The sequence below is a fragment of the Triticum urartu genome, chromosome 7 (genome assembly GCF_003073215.2).
Source record: "Triticum urartu cultivar G1812 chromosome 7, Tu2.1, whole genome shotgun sequence".
Classification (NCBI taxonomy): domain Eukaryota; kingdom Viridiplantae; phylum Streptophyta; class Magnoliopsida; order Poales; family Poaceae; genus Triticum; species Triticum urartu.
The window spans coordinates 202,726,210-202,746,419 of NC_053028.1; the positions used below are offsets into that span (position 1 = coordinate 202,726,210).

At 46.2% G+C, this 20,210-nt stretch overlaps 1 protein-coding gene across 1 annotated transcript; it reads right to left on the reverse strand.

Moving 5' to 3' along the window:
- Window positions 1-15,728: 15,728 nt before the first annotated feature.
- Window positions 15,729-18,468, reverse strand: LOC125525003 (protein RADIALIS-like 4). Its single transcript, XM_048690030.1, has 2 exons — window positions 18,070-18,468; window positions 15,729-16,210 (listed from the first exon to the last, which is right to left on the reverse strand). Exons 1-2 carry the CDS (start codon window positions 18,318-18,320, stop codon window positions 16,186-16,188), a joined length of 276 nt encoding a protein of 91 aa, XP_048545987.1. The 5' UTR covers window positions 18,321-18,468; the 3' UTR covers window positions 15,729-16,185.
- Between the last annotated feature and the right edge of the window lie 1,742 nt (window positions 18,469-20,210).

Here is a 20,210-nt window from a genome sequence, read left to right on the forward strand (position 1 = left end):
GACATCCCTCTAGTCATCTAAGTGATTACATGATCCGAGTCAACTAGGCCGTGTCCGATCATCACGTGAGACGGACTAGTCAACATCGGTGAACATCTTCATGTTGATCGTATCTACCATACGACTCATGCTCGACCTTTCGGTCTCTTGTGTTCCGAGGCCATGTCTGTACATGCTAGGCTCGTCAAGTTAACCTATGTGTTTCGCATGTGTTCCGAGGCCATGTCTGTACATGCTAGGCTCGTCAACACCCGTTGTGTTCGAACGTAAGAATCTATCACACCCGATCATCACATGGTGCTTCGAAACAACGAACTGTCGCAACGGTGCACAGTTAGGGGGAACACTTTCTTGAAATTATTATGAGGGATCATCTTATTTACTACCGTCGTTCTAAGTAAACAAGATGCATAAACATGATAAACATCACATGCAATCAAATAATAGTGACATGATATGGACAATATCATATAGCTCCTTTGATCTCCATCTTGGGGCTCCATGATCATCTTGTCACCGGTATGTCACCATGATCTCCATCATCATGATCTCCATCATCGTGTCTTCTTGAAGTTGCCTCGTCATCTATTACTTCTACTACTATGGCTAACGCTTTAGCAATAAAGTAAAGTAATTACATGACGTTTAAGTTGACACGCAGGTCATAAATAAATAAAGACAACTCCTATGGCTTCTGCCGGTTGTCATACTCATCGACATGCAAGTCGTGATTCCTATTACAAGAACATGATCAATCTCATACATCACATATAATTCATCACATTCTTCTTGGCCATATCACATCACATAGCATACCCTGCAAAAACAAGTTAGACGTCCTCTAATTGTTGTTTGCATGTTTTACGTGGCTGCTATGGGTTTCTAGCAAGAACGTTTCTTACCTACGCAAAAACCACAACGTGATATGCCAATTGCTATTTACCCTTCATAAGGACCCTTTTCATGAAATCCGTTCCGACTAAAGTGGGAGAGACTGGCACCCGCTAGCCACCTTATGCAACTAGTGCATGTCAGTCGGTGGAACCTGTCTCACGTAAGAGTACGTGTAAGGTCGGTCCGGGCCGCTTCATCCCACAATACCGTCGAAACAAGATTGGACTAGTAACGGTAAGCATATTGAACAAAATCAACGCCCACAACTACGTTGTGTTCTACTCGTGCATAGAAACTACGCATAGACCTAGCTCATGATGCCACTGTTGGGGAACGTAGCATAAATTCAAAATTTTCCTACGTGTCACCAAGATCTATCTATGGAGTCATCTAGCAACGAGGGAGGAGTGGATCTACATACCCTTGTAGATCGCGCGCGGAAGCGTTCAAGAGAACGGGGTTGATGGAGTCGTACTCGTCGTGATCCAAATCACCGATGATCCTAGCGCTGAACGGACGGCACCTCCGCGTTCAACACACGTACGGAGCAGCGATGTCTCCTCCCTCTTGATCCAGCAAGGGGGGAGGAGAGGTTGATGGAGATCCAGCAGCACGACGGCGTGGTGGTGGAAGTAGCGGGATTCCAACAGGGCTTCGCCAAGCGCTGCGGGAGGAGGGAGATGTGTCATGGGAGGGAGAGGGAGGTGCCAGGGCTTAGGTGTTGCTGCCCTCCCTTCCCCACTATATATAGGGCCAAGGGAGAAGGGGGGGGGTGCAGCCTTGGCCCTTCCTCCAAGGAAGGGTGCGGCCAAGGGAGGAGTCCCTCCTCCCCAAGGCACCTCGGAGGTGCCTTCCCCCTTTAGGACTCTTCCTTTCCCTCATCTCTTGGCGCATGGGCCTCTTGGGGCTGGTGCCCTTGGCCCATATAGGCCAAGGCGCACCCCCTACAGCCCATGTGGCCCCCCAGGGCAGGTGGCCCCACCCGGTGGACCCCTGGGACCCTTCCGGTGGTCCCGGTACAATACCGGTGACCCCGAAACTTGTCCCGATGGCCGAAATAGCACTTCCTATATATAATTCTTTACCTCCGGACCATTCCGGAACTCCTCGTGACGTCCGGGATCTCATCCGGGACTCCGAACAACTTTCGGGTTACCGCATACTAATATCTCTATAACCCTAGCGTCACCGAACCTTAAGTGTGTAGACCCTACGGGTTCGGGAGACATGCAGACATGACCGAGATGACTCTCCGGTCAATAACCAACAGCGGGATCTGGATACCCATGTTGGCTCCCACATGTTCCATGATGATCTCATCGGATGAACCATGATGTCAAGGACTTAATCAATCCCGTATACAATTCCCTTTGTCTATCGGTACAATACTTGCCCGAGATTCGATCGTCGGTATCCCGATACCTTGTTCAATCTCATTACCGGCAAGTCTCTTTACTCGTTCCATAACACATCATCCCGTGATCAACTCCTTGGTCACATTGTGCACATTATGATGATGTCCTACCAAGTGGGCCCAGAGATACCTCTCCGTTTACACGGAGTGACAAATCCCAGTCTTGATTCGTGCCAACCCAACAGACACTTTCGGAGATACCTGTAGTGTACCTTTATAGACACCCAGTTATGTTGTGACGTTTGGCACACCCAAAGCACTCCTACGGTATCCAGGAGTTGCACAATCTCATGGTCTAAGGAAATGATACTTGACATTAGAAAAGCTTTAGCATACGAACTACATGATCTTGTGCTAGGCTTAGGATTGGGTCTTTGTCCATCACATCATTCTCCTAATGATGTGATCCCGTTATCAATGACATCCAATGTCCATGGTCAGGAAACCGTAACCATCTATTGATCAACGAGCTAGTCAACTAGAGGCTTACTAGGGACATGGTGTTGTCTATGTATCCACACATGTATCTGAGTTTCCTATCAATACAATTCTAGCATGGATAATAAACGATTATCATGAACAAGGAAATATAATAATAACTAATTTATTATTGCCTCTAGGGAATATTTCCAACAATCCCAGCACCCATCTTCTTCCTCTGTCTCACACAAACCCGAAAAACCAACTCAATCACGAGTTCCAGCCACTTTTGCTGTGATTTTCGATCTCCTTGCTCAAAGCACCTCTCGCAAAACTGCTTGGGGAGATTGTTCCTTGGTATGTGACTCCTCCATTGGTCTAATTAGTTTTTGTTCTAGTGCTTTATTCATTTCAAATTTATGCTGCATAGGTGACCATGTTCTTGAGCTTGCATGTCAAATTTATATGGTTCCAAGTAGTTTTGATGCATGATATAGGCTCTAGGCACTTGTGGGAGTAGTTGCTATCAGTTTTATTAAGTTTGGTTTACTTTTATTTTGAAGTTACTAAAAATTTCAGCATTTTTCAGAGAAAAACAATATGCTTAGGAAGATGTTCCAAGGTGGTTCCTCTAAGAAGCAAGGACCCAGGATTGCTATGCGCGATGCTGACGAGGATCCACCAAGAGACGCTCCAGTACGGCCTTGCGAATGGCCGTCGGAAAATTTTATGGACCATGTAGGAATTAAAGAAGAATTCAAAGCATATTTGCGCAATGCCGGTCTTGAGGAATTTGAGGCCAACAAATGCCCCCAGTATCATGATCTCACAAGTTCATTTGTGAGGAGGTTTGAGTATCCATCTTCGCATAATTCTCCTTCAGTCATGTTTGATCTTTATGATAAATCTTATAGAATGGACTTAGAGGATTTCACTCTTGCGTGCAAACTTCCATCGTGGGGCAGTATTAGGGATCCTCCTAAATCTGAATTTAGAAACTTTCTTGCTAGTATAACTGTGGGGGAATCCAGAGGCATAACGCAGGCTACCATAGGGAGCATTCACCTTCCTGCTATACATTATTTTGCTCTCTTTATCGGTAGATGCATAAATGCTAAGGATGAAGCATGTCACATGTGTGTCCCTGATCTTAGCATTCTTAGGAGTGCTGTGTTAGGAGACCAATCTTATCATATGGGAGCCATTGTAGCTCGTAGGTTGCATCATAATAGACATAATGGAGATTTCTTTGGAGGAATTTACGCAACCCGCTTAGCTCATTTTCTTGAAATAGACATTCGTGAGGGTGATATGGAGTTGCCTCCTACATATTTAGATTATAAATCTATGACTTCGCACCAGTTTGTCGAGAGGCCTGAATCACCTCTCTTATATCGCTTAATTTTTGATAAACGACGTGTTTTCCGTATTACTCTCCCTGCTCCTGCCTTCTTTGATTCACAGACAAAAGGAAGATATGTTATTACCAGAGAGGAGGCAGAAGAGTACGAGAGGAGAGCGAAGGCAGCTCGAATCCACGCTGCAGCTCAGCAGGCGATAACCGCTGCACAACAATATGATCCCAACTATCCTTCTTCATCACAGTACGACCCCAACAACTATTATTATGGATATCCACCAGGCCAGTCGTGGCCATAGACCAACTTAGGCCAAAATCCTAAGCTTGGGGGAGTACGTATTTCTCACCGACATTACATTTATGTTCACACACACTCGTTGCTAGATGTCGGTGCTCATACTTTTTCACTGTAATATCCATGCTAGTTTATTTTCCTTTTCCTGCTTTCTTCTTGTGTGTTTGTTAAACCTTAAGAAAAACAAAAAAAATTAGTAGTAGTTTATTTATCTGCTGTAGTAGTAATAATTAAAAAGAAAACCCAAAAATATTTCCCGTTCTTCTTTCGCTTGTTGGGAGCTTTCCCGTGTAAATAGTTTTATTTCTTTTCTTTTCTTTGGGGGTCCGTAGGAGAAGACCATAATTAAATTGTTGAAGTGGCTCTTATATGCATTATTGTTGATTTAACCCAGAGCCCATATTGCCTTGTCTTCTCCTGTTTCTTGAATGCTCGCAGATTCCAGCTTAGTCCAATGCACGTGCACTCTTATTATTATTCACATCGTTCGGTCGTGCAAGTGAAAGGCAATTATGATGATATATAATGGACTGACTGAGATGAGAAAAGCTGGTATGAACTCGACCTCTTTTGTTTTTGTAAATATGATGAGCCCGTCGTTCTTGATTCAGCTTATTATGAATAAACATGTTTGCAATGACAATTAGAGATCATAGTTGCTTGTGCCATGCTTGATTAGCTATGAGTTATAATGATTTACCTTGTGTGCCAACATGCTATTGAGATGACTATGATGTGGTATGATGGGGTGGTATCCTCCTTTGAATGATTTAAGTGACTTGACTCGGCACATGTTCACGCATGTAGTTGAAACAAAATCAACATAGCCTTCATGATATTTATGTTCATGGTGGATTATATCCTACTCATGCTTGCATCCAATGTTTATTAATTTTAATGCATGTACATGGCTGTTGTCGCTCTCTAGTTGGTCGCTTCCCAGTCTTTTTCTAGCCTTCACCTGTACTAAGCGGGAATACTGCTTGTGCATCCAATCCCTTAAACCCCAAAGTTATTCCAGATGAGTCCACTATACCTTCCTATATGCGGTATTTACCTGCCGTTCCAAGTAAATTTATATGTGCCAAACTCTAAACCTTCAAATAAACATTCTGTTTTGTATGCTCGAATAGCTCATGTATCAACAAAGGCTGTCCTTATCTTCCGTGTTAGGCGGGTTATTCTCAAGAGGAGTGGACTCCGCTCCTCACTCACGAGAAAATGGCTGGTCACCGGGATGCCCAGTCCCATGCTTTATGCAAACTAAATCAAAATTAATTGCAAACAAAACTCCCCCTGGGACCTGATGTATGTTGGAGGCACTCGTTGTTTCGAGCAAGCCATGGATTGATGCTTGTTGGTGGAGGGGGGGTATAAACTTTACCATTCTGTTTGGGAACCGCCTATAATGTGTTTAGCATGGAAGATATCGCCATCTCTTAGTTGCTACGTTGACAATGAAAGTATACCGCTCAAAATACAATTTATCTCTATTTCAAAACCGAGCTCTGGCACCTCTACAAATCCCTGCTTCCCTCTGCGAAGGGCCTATCCATTTACTTTTATGTTGAGTCATCACCCTCTTATTAAAGAGCACTAGCTGGAGAGCACAGCTGTCATTTGCATTCATCACTATTAATCTATGTTGGGTATGACTATGATTGGATCTCTTTTACCATGAATTAAAATGTCTAGTCAGTCCTTGATCTTTAAAGGTGCTCTGCATTTATGTTTTGTGGTCTCAGAAAGGGCTAATGAGATACCATCTTGTTATATCATATTATGATTGTTTTGAGAAAGTGTTGTCATCCGAGATTTATCATTATGACTTGCTAGTTTATTATGCTACTGATACGAGTAATTGTGAGACCTGAGAATTATTGCAAATGTGGTTAGTTATGATCTATGCTGAAAACTTGAATGCTGGCTTGACATAGTTACAACAACAAGAGCAAACAGAGTTTGTAAAAGTTTTTCTTTCTTTCTTTCAGTTTGTCAACTGAATTGCTTGAGGACAAGCAAGGGTTTAAGCTTGGGGGAGTTGATATGTCTCCATCGTATCTACTTTTCCAAACACTTTTGCCCTTGTTTTGGACTCTATCTTGTATGATTTGAATGGAACTAACCCGGACTGACGCTGTTTTCAGCAGAATTACCATGATGTTGTTTTATGTGCAGAAAACATATATTCTCGGAATGACCTGAAACTCCACAGGAGGTCTTAGAAAAAACAATAAAAAATCCTCGCCAAATATGAAGACCAGGGGGCCCACACCCTTTCCACGAGGGTGTATTGACCCTTCGACGCCAACTCCAACTCTATATATTTGCTTTCGGAGAGAAAAAACGGGAGAGAAGAAATCATCGCATTTTACGATACGGAGCCACCGCCAAGCCCTAAAACCTCTCGGGAGGGCTGATCTGGAGTCTGTTCGGGGCTCCGGAGAGGGGGATTCGTTGCCGTCGTTATCATCAACCATCCTCCATCACCAATTTCATGATGCTCACCGCCGTGCGTGAGTAATTCCATCGTAGGCTTGCTGGACGGTGATGGGTTGGATGAGATTTATCATGTAATCGAGTTAGTTTTGTTAGGGTTTGATCCCTAGTATCCATTATGTTCTGAGATTGATGTTGCTATGACTTTGCTATGCTTAATGCTTGTCACTAGGGCCCGAGTGCCATGATTTCAGATCTGAACCTATTATGTTTTCATGAATATATGTGAGTTCTTGATCCTATCTTGCAAGTCTATAGTCACCTACTATGTGTTATGACCCGGCAACCCCGAAGTGACAATAATCGGGACCACTCCCGGTGATGACCATAGTTTGAGGAGTTCATGTATTCATTATGTGCTAATGCTTTGTTCCGGTTCTCTATTAAAAGGAGGCCTTAATATCCCTTAGTTTCTAATAGGACCCCGCTGCCACGGGAGGGTAGGACAAAAGATGTCATGCAAGTTCTTTTCCATAAGCACGTATGACTATATACGGAATACATGCCTACATTACATTGATGAACTGGAGCTAGTTCTGTGTCGCCCTATGTTATGACTGTTACATGATGAACCGCATCCAGCATAATTATCCATCATTGATACGGTGCCTACGAGTTTCCATATACTGGTTTACGCTTATTTACTTTCCCGCTTTTACTGTTACAATCACTACAAAATACCAAAAACATTACTTTTGTCGTCTTTACTTTTGTTGCTGCTACCACCACTATCATATTACTGTGCTACTAAACACTTTGCTGCAGATACTAAGTTTCCAGGTGTGGTTGAATTGACAAGTCAGCTGCTAATACTTGAGAATATTCTTTGGCCCCCTTGTGTCGAATCAATAAATTTGGGTTAAATACTCTACCCTCGAAAACTGTTATGATCCCCTATACATGTGGGTTATCATAGATCGAGTAACCAAACGCTCCTTGGCCTCCATCGGAGTGAGTAACGACCACATACGGATCAACGCAGTAACTCAGAAGATAACCTGCAAAAAGTGAGTATTTGTTGTTCTGTTAAAAACTAAATCATTTCTGCAATTTCAGATAGCCCATAATAAAGCACACACTCCTACACGAATGTGTCTTGCTCTTTGGGACTCAATCCCATCCAACCACGTCCCAAATAACGTGCTAATATTATTCGGTGGAGTAATATTGAAGGCTATGTTAACTGATTGCCAAAGAATCTTTGCCAAAGGACAATCAAGAAAGAGGTGTTTGACTATTTCATCCGTGTCACAAAAACTACATCGAGAGGATCCACTCCAGTTGCGTTTAATCAAGTTATCCTTAGTTAAAATGACTTGTTTCTGTATAAACCACATAAACACTTTAACTCTCAAGGGAATTTTGACGTGCCAAACATGTTTCGAGGTAGGAATAGAACTTGAATTAATGACATCCAAGTACATGGATTTAACCGTAAATTCCCCATTCCTAGTAATCTTCCAACACAACTGGTCCGGACGTTCAGAGAGTTGAACATCCATCAATCTTCTCACAAGATGGAGCCAAGCTTCCCAACGGTTACCGGCTAACGCTCTCCTGAAGCTGATATTTAGAGGCGTGGACTGACATACTGACTCAACGGTTGCATCTCTTTGTTGAACAATACTATAGAGAGAAGGATACTGAAGCGCGAGAGGCGTGTCCCCTAGCCAAGTATCCTCCCAGAATCTCGTAGAAGTACCGTTACCGACGAAAAACTTGGTCTGATTAAGAAAGACCGATTTAACTCCCATCAATCCTTTCCAGAAAGGAGAATCCATCGGCCTCACTATCACTTGGGATAAAGTTTTGGATTGGAGGTACTTATTACGCAGAATCTGTGCCCATGTTGCCTCAGTCTCTCGAGAAAGTTTATACAACCATTTGCTAAGGAGACATTTGTTCTTCACCTCTAGATTTTTGATACCTAGACCCCCTTGGTCCTTTGGTCGACAAATAATGTCCCACTTAGCTAGTATGTACTTCCTCTTCAGGTCATCACTTTGCCAGAAAAAACAGGATCGATAGAAATCAAGTCTTTTCCGAACTCCGACTGATACCTTGAAAAAAGACAATAGGAACATGGGCATACTTGTGAGCACCGAATTAATAAGAATTAAACAGCCTCCATACGACATCGGTTTGCCCTTCCAGCATCCCAATTTCTTCTCAAATCGATCCTCAATGCACTTCCATTCTCTATTTGTTAGCTTACGATGATGAATGGGTATACCTAAATACGTGAAAGGTAAAGCCCCCAATTCACACCCGAACAATTGCTTATACGCCTCTTGTTCCTCACTGGCTCTACAAAAACAAAACAATTCGCTTTTGTGGAAATTGATTTTTAGTCTGGTTAATTGTTCAAATAAGTATAACACCAGCTTCATGTTTCTCGCTTTTACCAAGTCATGCTTCATAAAGATAATTGTATCATCTGCGTACTGTAGGACAGATACACCTCCATCAACTAGATGAGGTACCAAACTACCTACTTGGCCAACATCCTTAGCCCTCCCTACTAGAATTGTCAACATGTCGACTACAATGTTGAACACAATAGGGGACGTTGGATCTCCTTGTCTCAACCCCTTATGCGTTTGGAAATAGCGACCTACATCATCATTCACTCTAATTCCAACACTTCCTTTTTGCATGAAAGATTCTACCTATTTTCTCCAGGCTGGAACAAAACCTTTCATTCTCAATGCTTGTTGGAGGAATGGCCATTTGACTTTGTCGTACGATTTCTCAAAATCCACTTTGAAAACAACCCCATCTAGTTTTTTGTATGGATTTCATGGAGCGTTTCATGGAGGACCACCACCCCTTCAAGGATGTTTCGGTCTGGCATGAAAGCAGTTTGGGATGGCTGCACCACAGAATGCGCAATCTGCGTGAGTCTATTTGTCCCAACCTTGGCGGAAATTTTGAAACTTACATTCAGAAGATAGATAGGCCTGAACTGCTCAATTCGCATTGCCTCCGTTTTCTTAGGAAGCAAGGTAATGGTTCCAAAATTCAGATGAAACAAGTGAAGTTGTCTAGCGAATAAATCCTGGAACATCGAAAGCAAATCCCCTTTAATGATATGCCAGCACCTCTTATAAAACTCCGCTGGAAATCCATCCGTCCCCGGAGCTTTATTATTCTTCATTTGAGAAATAGCTTCAAACACCTCTTTCTCCGAGAACGGAGCAGTTAAAATATCGTTCTCATCAGAAGCAAGCTGAGGGACATCTTCAATCCGCGACTCATCCAGAGATACGAAATTATCCTCCGTAGGCCCAAAAAGCTGCTTATAATAATTAGTGATGTATAATTTAAGATTCTCCTGTCCTACAATCGTCCCCTCGTCTTGCTCAAGATGAAAGATCCTTTTCTTTCTATGCTTGCCGTTGGCGATCATATGAAAGAATTGAGTGTTGGCATCCCCCTGGATCACCTTGCGAACCTTCGCCCGCAATGCCCACTTCAATTCCTCTTCTCGCAGGAGCTCTTTCAATCTCATCTCCGCATCTAATTTAACATGAAGTTTCGTTACATCTAGGATCATGGACTTGGCTTTGACATCTAAGGCCTGAATAAGGGTAAGGAGCCTTTCCTTTTCAACCTTATAAATCCCACTGAGATTCTTAGCCCACCCACGCAAGAAACTTCGCACGTGTCGTATGTTATTCTGCCATCTCTCAATTGGAGTCCTTCCTCCTGAATCTTTAGCCCACTCCCTGGCTATAAGATCAAAAAATCCTTCTCTCCTAAACCACACTAATTAGAAAGAGAAGGTATTCTTATTCCCCACGTGCGTTGCCTCACCCAAGTCAACCAGTAAGGGGGTGTAGTCCGAGATTCCGCGCGATAATGCCTGGACGGTAACCAGAGGAAACTTCTGTTCCCAGTCAATGCTCGCGAGGACACGGTCTAGCTTCTCAAAAGTGGGGGTTGGCAGAGTATTAGCCCATGTGAATTTTCTTCCCGAAAGCTCTATCTCTCTCAGATCCAAGCTTTCAATAATGGTGTTAAACATGAACGACCATTTGCCATCAAAATTATCATTGTTCTTTTCGTCTCTCCTTCTAATAATATTGAAATCACCCCCATTAAGATTGGAATCTGCTCAGACCTGCAAATACGGACTAAATCCGCCAAAAAAAATATGTTTTGAGTTCTGGTTGTGCGGCCCCATACACTGCCACCAGGTCCCAATTAAACCCGTCGACCTTCGACCTAACCCGAACTTGACGGCAAAATCTCCCATGACCACAGCTCGGACTTCCAACTTCTCACATTTAACCCCAAGTAAGATCCCACCTGATCTTCCTCTCGGGGAAGACAGTGCCAGTCATAATCGACACCTCCCGACAACGTATATAGGAATTGAGGGGAAAAGTTGCCTCTTCCTGTTTCAGAAAGGGCAATAAAGTCCAACCTATGGTCGATAGAAGCCTCTGCTAGAAATCTTCTTTTAGTGAAGTCCCTCAGACCTCTGTTATTCCAAAAAATTCCTCTCAGAACTCATCATGAAATTTTTTGGTCATTCGGTTCCTAGCACTTCTACGCACCGCTGAGACTGGGTAAATTTTGCGTTGCCACTTGCGTTTAGCCTTAGCTACTTCCTCCACCCGGTCCTCACAACCGTGTTCGGTGGGTCTACCGCAAGGATCCTCTATAGGTTCACTCCCCCCAAGTGGTAAAGAACCTCCCTCCTCCTCAATCTCAGGAGGGGAAGGGGCAATATCTGCACAAAGCGTATCTAACACCTTGACTCCCAACTGAGCAATATCGAAATCGTTCATAGGTTTAATGGCTGCTAAATTGTGAATCATGTCTAAAGCACGATTCGCTTCAAGATCCAAGATGTCATTAACCGAATGCGAGATCTCATTATCATTACTACCTAGTGAAACTCCCAGCTAATTTGCATTATGAATAATCTCAACATCAGGAAAGTGCAAAATAGAATTGGAGGTGTTGACCGACATACCAGTAGTGACCTCAATATCACGAAGCTTGGCCGCCCGCCTGGCGCACCTCAGCTGCATGTCATCAACGTCCGGCTGGTCCTGAAGATGACAGCTCATCCGCCACCCCTCAGACATCGGATCCAGGATACCTCCAAAAGCTATGACCTCCTCCCTAGTGGCCTTGATTGGGGTAAGGCCTCCCGCCCCACCCCCACCGCGCGGATGTAGAGAGTCCCCAGGGCCTGCTGCTGGCACCGGCCCCGGCGAACGTAGGGGGGTGAAAACGCTGGCCATCTGCCCACGCTCCCCATTAGTCGCGGACAACTCAATCGTCGGCTCACCCATAGGCTGGCGGTGGGAGATAAGAACAGGGGTCGCCTGCCCTCGCTCCTCTCGAATAGCAGCTGTCACGCTGGCGGGAGAGGCATCCACAATAATCGACGATGGCAGGAGCAACCCCTGCGGCGGAACAGGTGGCTGCTGGCCCACAGAGCCAACAGACGCCGTAGGCGTGGTCGCCCTGACTACCACAGGAGAAGAAGGAACTGAGGCCTCCTGCCCTGGTCTCCCTCTCAACCTCGGCACATCGCCGATCGGCAAAGAAAGCACCTCGTCCTCGGTCCTCAACCGTGGCACAGCAGCTGAAAGAGAAGGGGGAGAAGGGGCCACCTTCCCACGATCCTCCACCCCCTCGGTAAAGACCTCACCCACAGCAAAGTCTAAGGGGGGAAGCGTGCCGTCCAGCACGTCATCATACTCCACCCGATCGCTCCAAAGCCTAGGAGGAGCAATAGCAGGCTCAAAAGAACCGAATCGCAGCGTGTTCATAGGTACCGTAGCAGAAGGAGCAACCCCAGACCCAGGCGCCTGCAAGGTGGGGCTCGGCCCGTTCGCCGACTCAGGCCCAACTTCATCCCCTTGCGTCTCCGTGTTCCCCGAACCATCATTGTTATCATGCATATCCACATCCGTCCCTGCCATAGCCTCAGAAAAAAGATCTGTATCCTCAAACTCAATGTCAAGATCAAAGACCATGCCCCTGTAAGTCCACTTGACCACATCATGCACAAACTCAATATCGAGGACACTCACCAACAAGCGTGCCACTCTATTAGCTCTGGTGAAAGCCATATCGACCTTCTCGGTCTTTCCGACCAGAAACCCCAAGCTAGCAACAACCTGAGCATCCTGAAGCGGCTTGTACGGAGCCCCTGAGAAACGCAACCAGACCTGGGTGAGATGTTTGCCTTGCGGCTCAACTCGCTTCCACTCATGGAACTCGAGGATGCACTCAGTGCTAGGTACTATGCATAACCCAAAACTCAACATATGCTCCAAGTCCTCCGAAGTAGGAAAATCAACCTTATTAGAGTTGGCCTCGAGACGAGTGAGCTCCCACTCAAAGTTACCTGGAACTAACTCAGTGAGCCTGTGCATAATTTGCGCCTCAGACACATCACTCTTAGTAACTTTGACAATCCCTGTAGTTGTGCTCTGGGTTCGTCGGGTATCTCCCTCTCACTAGGAGACTCAAAAAACATCAGCTCAGCATAATACACTCCGTAGATGGTGATACTCGGCATCTGATCCCGCAGAATAGGGCACTCCCCCGTGTCATGCGCTGGCTTGAGGCAGGTATCACAAAGTTCAATTACACATTCCGCAATAAAGTGGCCCCTCTCACCACAGCGATAGCACAACATCTTCCCCTTCTTACGGGCCCACTTGGAGGCTCTATCCGCATATGTCTTATCGGCAGTACCAACAGCATCCGACACTAAGGTCTCAGTCTCAGGTACCACAGCAGTGGTCAGTGCCATAACCACCTCCATAGCCTGCCAAGACACATCCGGCATTTGACCGGTAGCAACCACCTCAGCCGTCGGCTCCGCGACCACAGGTGGAGGAGGTTGGCGGTAACGGTTCCTACCACCGCGACCACCACGATGTCCTTGGTAGCCACCTCGCTGCCAGTAATTTGGGCCAGATCCCCCCTCAACAAAACCACCCGTAGGGCCGTACAACGGTCTCTCAGCTGAGCCATCACTTTGCCATGCATATCCGCGCCCGCCGCCGATGAGCCACAATGATGGCCATCCCCATAGGCATTGTAGCCATCGTCACCCCATTGTCCCCGGGGTTGTTCAAAACCACCTCGGTTCACCGGTATACGATCAACATCTGCACCATCTTGAGGCGATACATGAGTTTGAACCGGCAAGGCCCGATGCTGGGCGGCCGAGCCACGTAGTGGGGCGGCGGTGCTGCTCGCGGCTGCTGCCCAGGTGCCGCCCATGGCTGCTGCCCATTGCGAGGAGCAGCAGCGACCACACCGGGCTGTGGAGGCCGAAGACCACTGCCGCGCCCCGCCACAGCACTAGCGGGTGCCAGTGCGACCGGTCCGGGCGCCAGCGGCCTAGGACCGGAACCACCACCACGCCCCGCCGAGCCGGTACCTTGCGCCGTCCCAGTGCCACCTTGGGCCTCTGAACCGGTGGAGCAGCACCACCATGCCTAGCCGGCGCAATCCCTGCGACCACCGGTGCCTTCTGCCCTAACACCTGCTCGATGTGTTGAGCCACAGGAGCAGCACCACCCCGACCACGCCCGGATGGCGCCGCCCCGGCGATGACCGACCCCTTCTGACCAGCAGGAGGAGCACTCCCCCGACCCGCCATGGCTTCAAGAGGAAAGATGTGGCGCGCTCGTCCAGGGTCCGCACGCAACGAAGCCAGGAACTCCACGGCGATGCCGAACCCTAGGAGGCGGCGATAGGATGATGTGGGACCGATCCTCGATCAAAACCATGCATGGGCCACCGTCCAGTACCGATGTGGCATCCGAGATAGCCTGGGCCTCATACCCAGCTATCCCCAGCCCACACTGGTTCGGTCTAGATTGGGCCGAAAGCACCTCCGCAGACCGGGCCGAAGTCACATCCTCGGGCCCAGCTGCACCAACCAAAAATTCCAAACGCTCGATCCGCGCGTTCTGGATCTCAGCCAGCCGGCCGGTCACCGGCGCCGGCATCTCCGCCGCCGCCGCCCGTTTCTTTTTCTTTCTCTGAACAAGTTTTCACGCACCCGCTTCAAAAAAATCGGAAAGGGTGGGCTTCGGGAGACTCACCTTTGGAAGAGGACCTCGCCATGGCCGGATTGCTGAAGCCGCCGTAGGATGATGAACGATGCAGCGCACAATCTCGAAGATGTCCTCCTCCTTCAATCCCGATCTCGCCGGATCATCGCGCGAGACCTTCAGATCGACGAGTAGCGCGACCTCGTGCTCGTCATAGCCCACTCTGAACGCTTCACATACCGCGTCTGACGGCGTCGGGGAGCCCGCCGGCGGCTCCTCCCCGTCCGAGTCACCGGCCTCGCCTTCCGAGTCTTCGATGCCGTCCGATAGCGCCCAAAATCTTCCCCCAACGCGCCGATCCATGGCGGATGAGGCCGCCCGAGGCGGCGTCGCCTGCAGGGTCGCCTTCACGGGCATGCACAATTTCTTAAAAATGGGAGAGAATTTCACTTCCCGGCCTCTGCACCAACTAGGGATGCATACGACCATTTTAGTATGAGTACCAAGATAAACATGGTCCTCAGAATTTTTTTAAAATGAGTATCAAGATATCTTGATACGTGGTTCCACCACACATCAAACTTGATCCTCAATAAACGAGGGAAACTCGTGTGCATCACATGTCAATTCTAGGAATTGAACTCGGGTCGTTAGGCTGCACAACCGCAAACCAACCATTGAGTCAAGGCTCTCTTTGCAAGGCTCAATCAGACATAAAAACAAAAAGGTTAAATTAAAAATACTCACATAAATCTTCACGTAGAATCAATGACATTGGACTTAAATATGCAATACCTAAGGCACATCTAGATCTGTTTTAGCAAAACAGATAAATAATCCGTAGACCGGAATTTCCATTAGGCAATATATGTTAGGTAACAGATTCGACAGGGAGACAGACCACTACATCAAGATACACCGTCGCGTCCGAGATAACCTCCGGCGGTACCAGCGCTACACCCATATAGCTGGGGACAGGGCTCGTGGTGGGTCATATACACGTAGGCACAATTGGGTACAAGATATACGAAAGATACAACTCCGATGCGGGGCTTGATTACGTCCCGGACTTTTTTTCTCGTCGTCGTCGCCATCATCATCGGAGAGGAAGCGCTAGCCATAGCAACTTTAGGTACATGACCGGATCATCATCACCATGGGGTCATGTGTATCTGTAGTGTAGTACTGGTGGTTTCATGCTGGAAAGGGAGGAGGCTAGCTGTGCTCGAGGGCTGTTTCGGCCCTTCTTGCACCAGACCAGCCATCACTGGGTCTTGAGGTACCATGGCCTGGAAAAAGGGGAGAATAAACTGAGGGTTAGTCTAGGTTCATAGGCATGGATTTAATGACTGAAACTGAAATCCACAAACGAAATAGAAATGCTTGGCTCACAGTATAACAAGTCTGAATGTTCCCTGTAAAGGCAGGGGGAGAGAGAGATGCCGACAGAAACAAAGGTCTTTTCCAGTCAAGAACATTAATTTGGAAATAACATATAGAGCGGATCTATTCTAGTCTAGCTAGTGGGGCAAGAGGAGGAAACCTAAGATTGGAATTTGTCCGGGTACGTTCATATGCGAAAGGAGAGAACAAAACGTCAACTGTTAAAAGGAGGGACAGCACTTTATGCCCGTCGAAAGGACAACAAGCTTTATGTGCAAATCTTGAGCAAAAGCATTCTCTAGCTACCTGCTTACTACACTTTTCTGGTATCCCGGACAAATTAGCATCCCGTTTGCGCTTTTTTTTTTGCCAATTAAGGGTGTGCTGTGGTTAAAACATAAAGCCTAGAACCCTAACAAAGACGCGCTGCTTTTGAGGTTAGTTATCAGATGGAGTGTAGGATATATTCTAATGCTGTCCTTCTTCACCGTTTTTATAGGTTTTACTGGTAAATCCATAAAATCAACTCTGTGTTTACCTGAGGAGCCGACTGAAATTAACTGCGATAAACCTGACAGCAGTTAACTATAGTACAGCTGCGCCTGTGTATATGACCAATAACATACATGGAACATCATGAGCAACACCATTTTGATTTTTTTTTCCTCGGCGGCACAAAGTGCGATCAGGTCATCGGCGAACAAAAATTATCTTGTTAATATTTAAGGTACATGACTGAATCATTGTTGGATAAACCTCAGAGATATCACAAAACAAAAGATGATAAAACGTCAAAAAAATCTAAGACCTAGGTATTCTGCATGTTGATTTCAGAAACCAATGATTTCGTTTATGACCAGTTTGACTGAATTTCAATTAAAATTGATGATCCAAGCAAGTTACTCTCACTAAAGGTTTAACCAGATTGGCTAATATTTATCGGAGAGGGCTCCTAGAAATACACCTCAAGGTTTGAATGAGCAGTTCATGCTTAGCTTAGACAAAACAAGCTCCAAGGACGATAACACAATGATATCGCGAAAAGAAGATCATACTGTTCAGACAAAGCAAATGCTAGCACGTACGAGCATGTACTATATGATTTTAATCAGGTAGTTCATCCTATAAGTAAAATGGAACATGGAGATCTGTTTAGCTTGCAATTAATTAAGCAGGCATGCCATGTTTTGCTGTAGTAATTAGCTTACAACTAGGATTACTATAAAACTTGATCTCCTGAACATAGAAGTGTTGAAGTGTAAGTGACATCACCGCAATGATACGTAAGTGAAAAAGCAAAGCGCATGGTTGGCTATGCTCAGTGAAATGAATGAACAAAAATATGTTCATGCATGGATTAGTCATGCTAAAATTTGCCTCTCAAGAATGGAAAAGAAGCCAATGCTACTACATTTGCAAGACCACATAAATTACAAACAAAATTCAGTCAAGATTCAAGAGATAACCAAATAGTATAGCATTTGCAAGACATGCAGAGTAAGAAGGGAACAGAGAAGTCCATGCCCAAGGGAGCAGCAAGAAACCATGCATATTAGTAGAGGGAAATCCATGTATGGAAGGAATATAAAGCATCCAGTGCAAGTGACTGCACAGAGAAAGCTAGCCAGGCCGGCCGAAAGGAACACCGCCCTTTCCCTTTGCACACACCACATGAGTAGTAGAGGCTGGCCACTTATGTGATGATGCATGTGCATGGATGGAACAGTCCGGAACTAGTATGAGTTTCGGACAGACTACTTACTACCTCTGCCCGTCGCTGCTGCCACCGCGGCTGGAACCGCCTTGGTTGTTGTTGCTGCTGCCGCCGGCACCGTTTGTATGAATCTCGTCCACGTCTTTTACCAGCTCTGCAAGGTGCTTCTTCACATCCTCCACCGACTTGCCGTCGCCAACTTCCCGCGCCACGTTCTGGAAGAAGTCCGGCGCGTCCCTGTCGTACTTGTTTAGCGCCACCTCGAACACCTTGTTCTGCTTGAATGTCCACGATGAACTCATGCTTGACTGGGCTGTGGCTTCTCAACAGGAAAGAAAACTAAGGTGGATTGCAATGACTACTGTTACTGCTGCTACTACTAGTGCTACTACGGTTGCTAGATCACCGGGCTTGGCTTGGCTTGTGTTTGTATGCAACAAGAGTGGTGGCAATGGTGCAACTTATATAGTGGGAGGAGAGGCTAGCTGGAGAATAATGCTTGGGAATGGTGGGGGTGGATTGGAGGTGTTAGCAGCAGTACCAATGGGCAAATCAACGACAAGCTTGCATAGGAGCCACAAGAAGAAAGAAAGAAAGAAGAAAGGAGAGGAGAGATTTCATTTCATATTTTCATTGTACAAAATGAAATGCCGGGGAGAATCAGCATCGTCTCCTCGGGTCTGCCGGAGGAGGGGGAGGCCCCTTTCATCTCTTTTTGTCCCCCTATCTTCACTGAGACTATTTGTACTTTAACCAGGCTAATGACTACTATGATTAGTAATTAGCGTAGGCTAAATATACCTAAGAGCATCTTCAACAGTCGCCGAACGCGCCGCGCGCTAAAATCTACTTTACCGCGCGCCCATCTTCTGGTTTGGCGTGACGGGCAGCGCTGACTCCAACAGCCGCGTTAAAATGCAGCGCGCGCGCAGCTCCAGCAGCACGCAAAAAATGCAGCGCGCGCGACTCGCACAAACAATATATGCATTTCAAATAGAAGCAAAAATTATCAAACTATAACAAAATAAATCAACAATAAATAGTTCAATTTCGTTATTACAACCCAAACAAATAGTTTATCGTTCAGTACAACAAATAGTGCAATAAACACAACAAATAGTTCATGAACAATGCAATGTCGAACGCACAAATCATGCTCTCTGTCGTCCATGCCATTCCCACCACTCCTTAATGAGATCCTTCTGAAGATCATTGTGCACTACAGGACGCCGAATGTCATGATAGGAGGCAACAAAACGGGCCACCCTTTCAGCCCTCCGTGGCACTCGCACGGGATGTCCCAAGAGCTCATACTGTGAGTAGTCTAAATCTTGGCCATGCTCATTCTCGATGATCATATTGTGCATGATCACACAAGCGTGCATGATGTACCAAAGCATTTTTTGATCCTAAAATCTAGCCGGTCCTCTCACAATAGCAAATTGGGCTTGCAAAATCTCAAAAGCTCTCTCCATATCTTTTCTAGCCACCGCCTGAGCATTGTGGAAATCAAGATTTTTCTTACCTTCAGGCTTTTTCAACGGCTTCACGAAGGTTTGACACTTTGGATAGATGCCATCCACTAGATAATAGCCATAGTTGTATGTACGGCCATTTGCTACAAACTGCACCGGTGGCAACTCACCATTTGCAATCTTATTCATCAGTGGAGACTGGTTGAAAACATTGATGTCATTCAAAGATCCAGCCATTCCAAAGAATGCATGTCAAATCCAAGTCTCTTGATTGGCCACCGCTTCAAGGATTATAGTGGAACCTTTTTTTTGTCCGTGGAATTGCCCATGCCATGCCTTTGGACAATTCTTCCAACTCCAATGCATGCAATATATTGAGCCAAGCATGCCAGGAAAGCCGCGAGCTTTGTTCATCGCCAATAGCCTTGCGGTGTCTTCAGCATTGGGAGATCTCAAATACTCCTCGCCAAATACTTGCACAATTCCGACTGCGAAGAGCTTGACACACATGATGGCTTGACTCTCACCCATAGCCAAGTGATAATCAACTAGATTAGCTGGGATACCGTATGCCAACATACGCAAAGCAGCTGTCACCTTCTGAAAGGTGCTATGCCCGAGCTCTCCGGCGGCATTCCTCCTTTGCTGAAAAAACCGGTCATGGCTCACTAGTTTCTCTGCAATGCGCCTGAACAACTCGGTGCTCATCCTAAACCA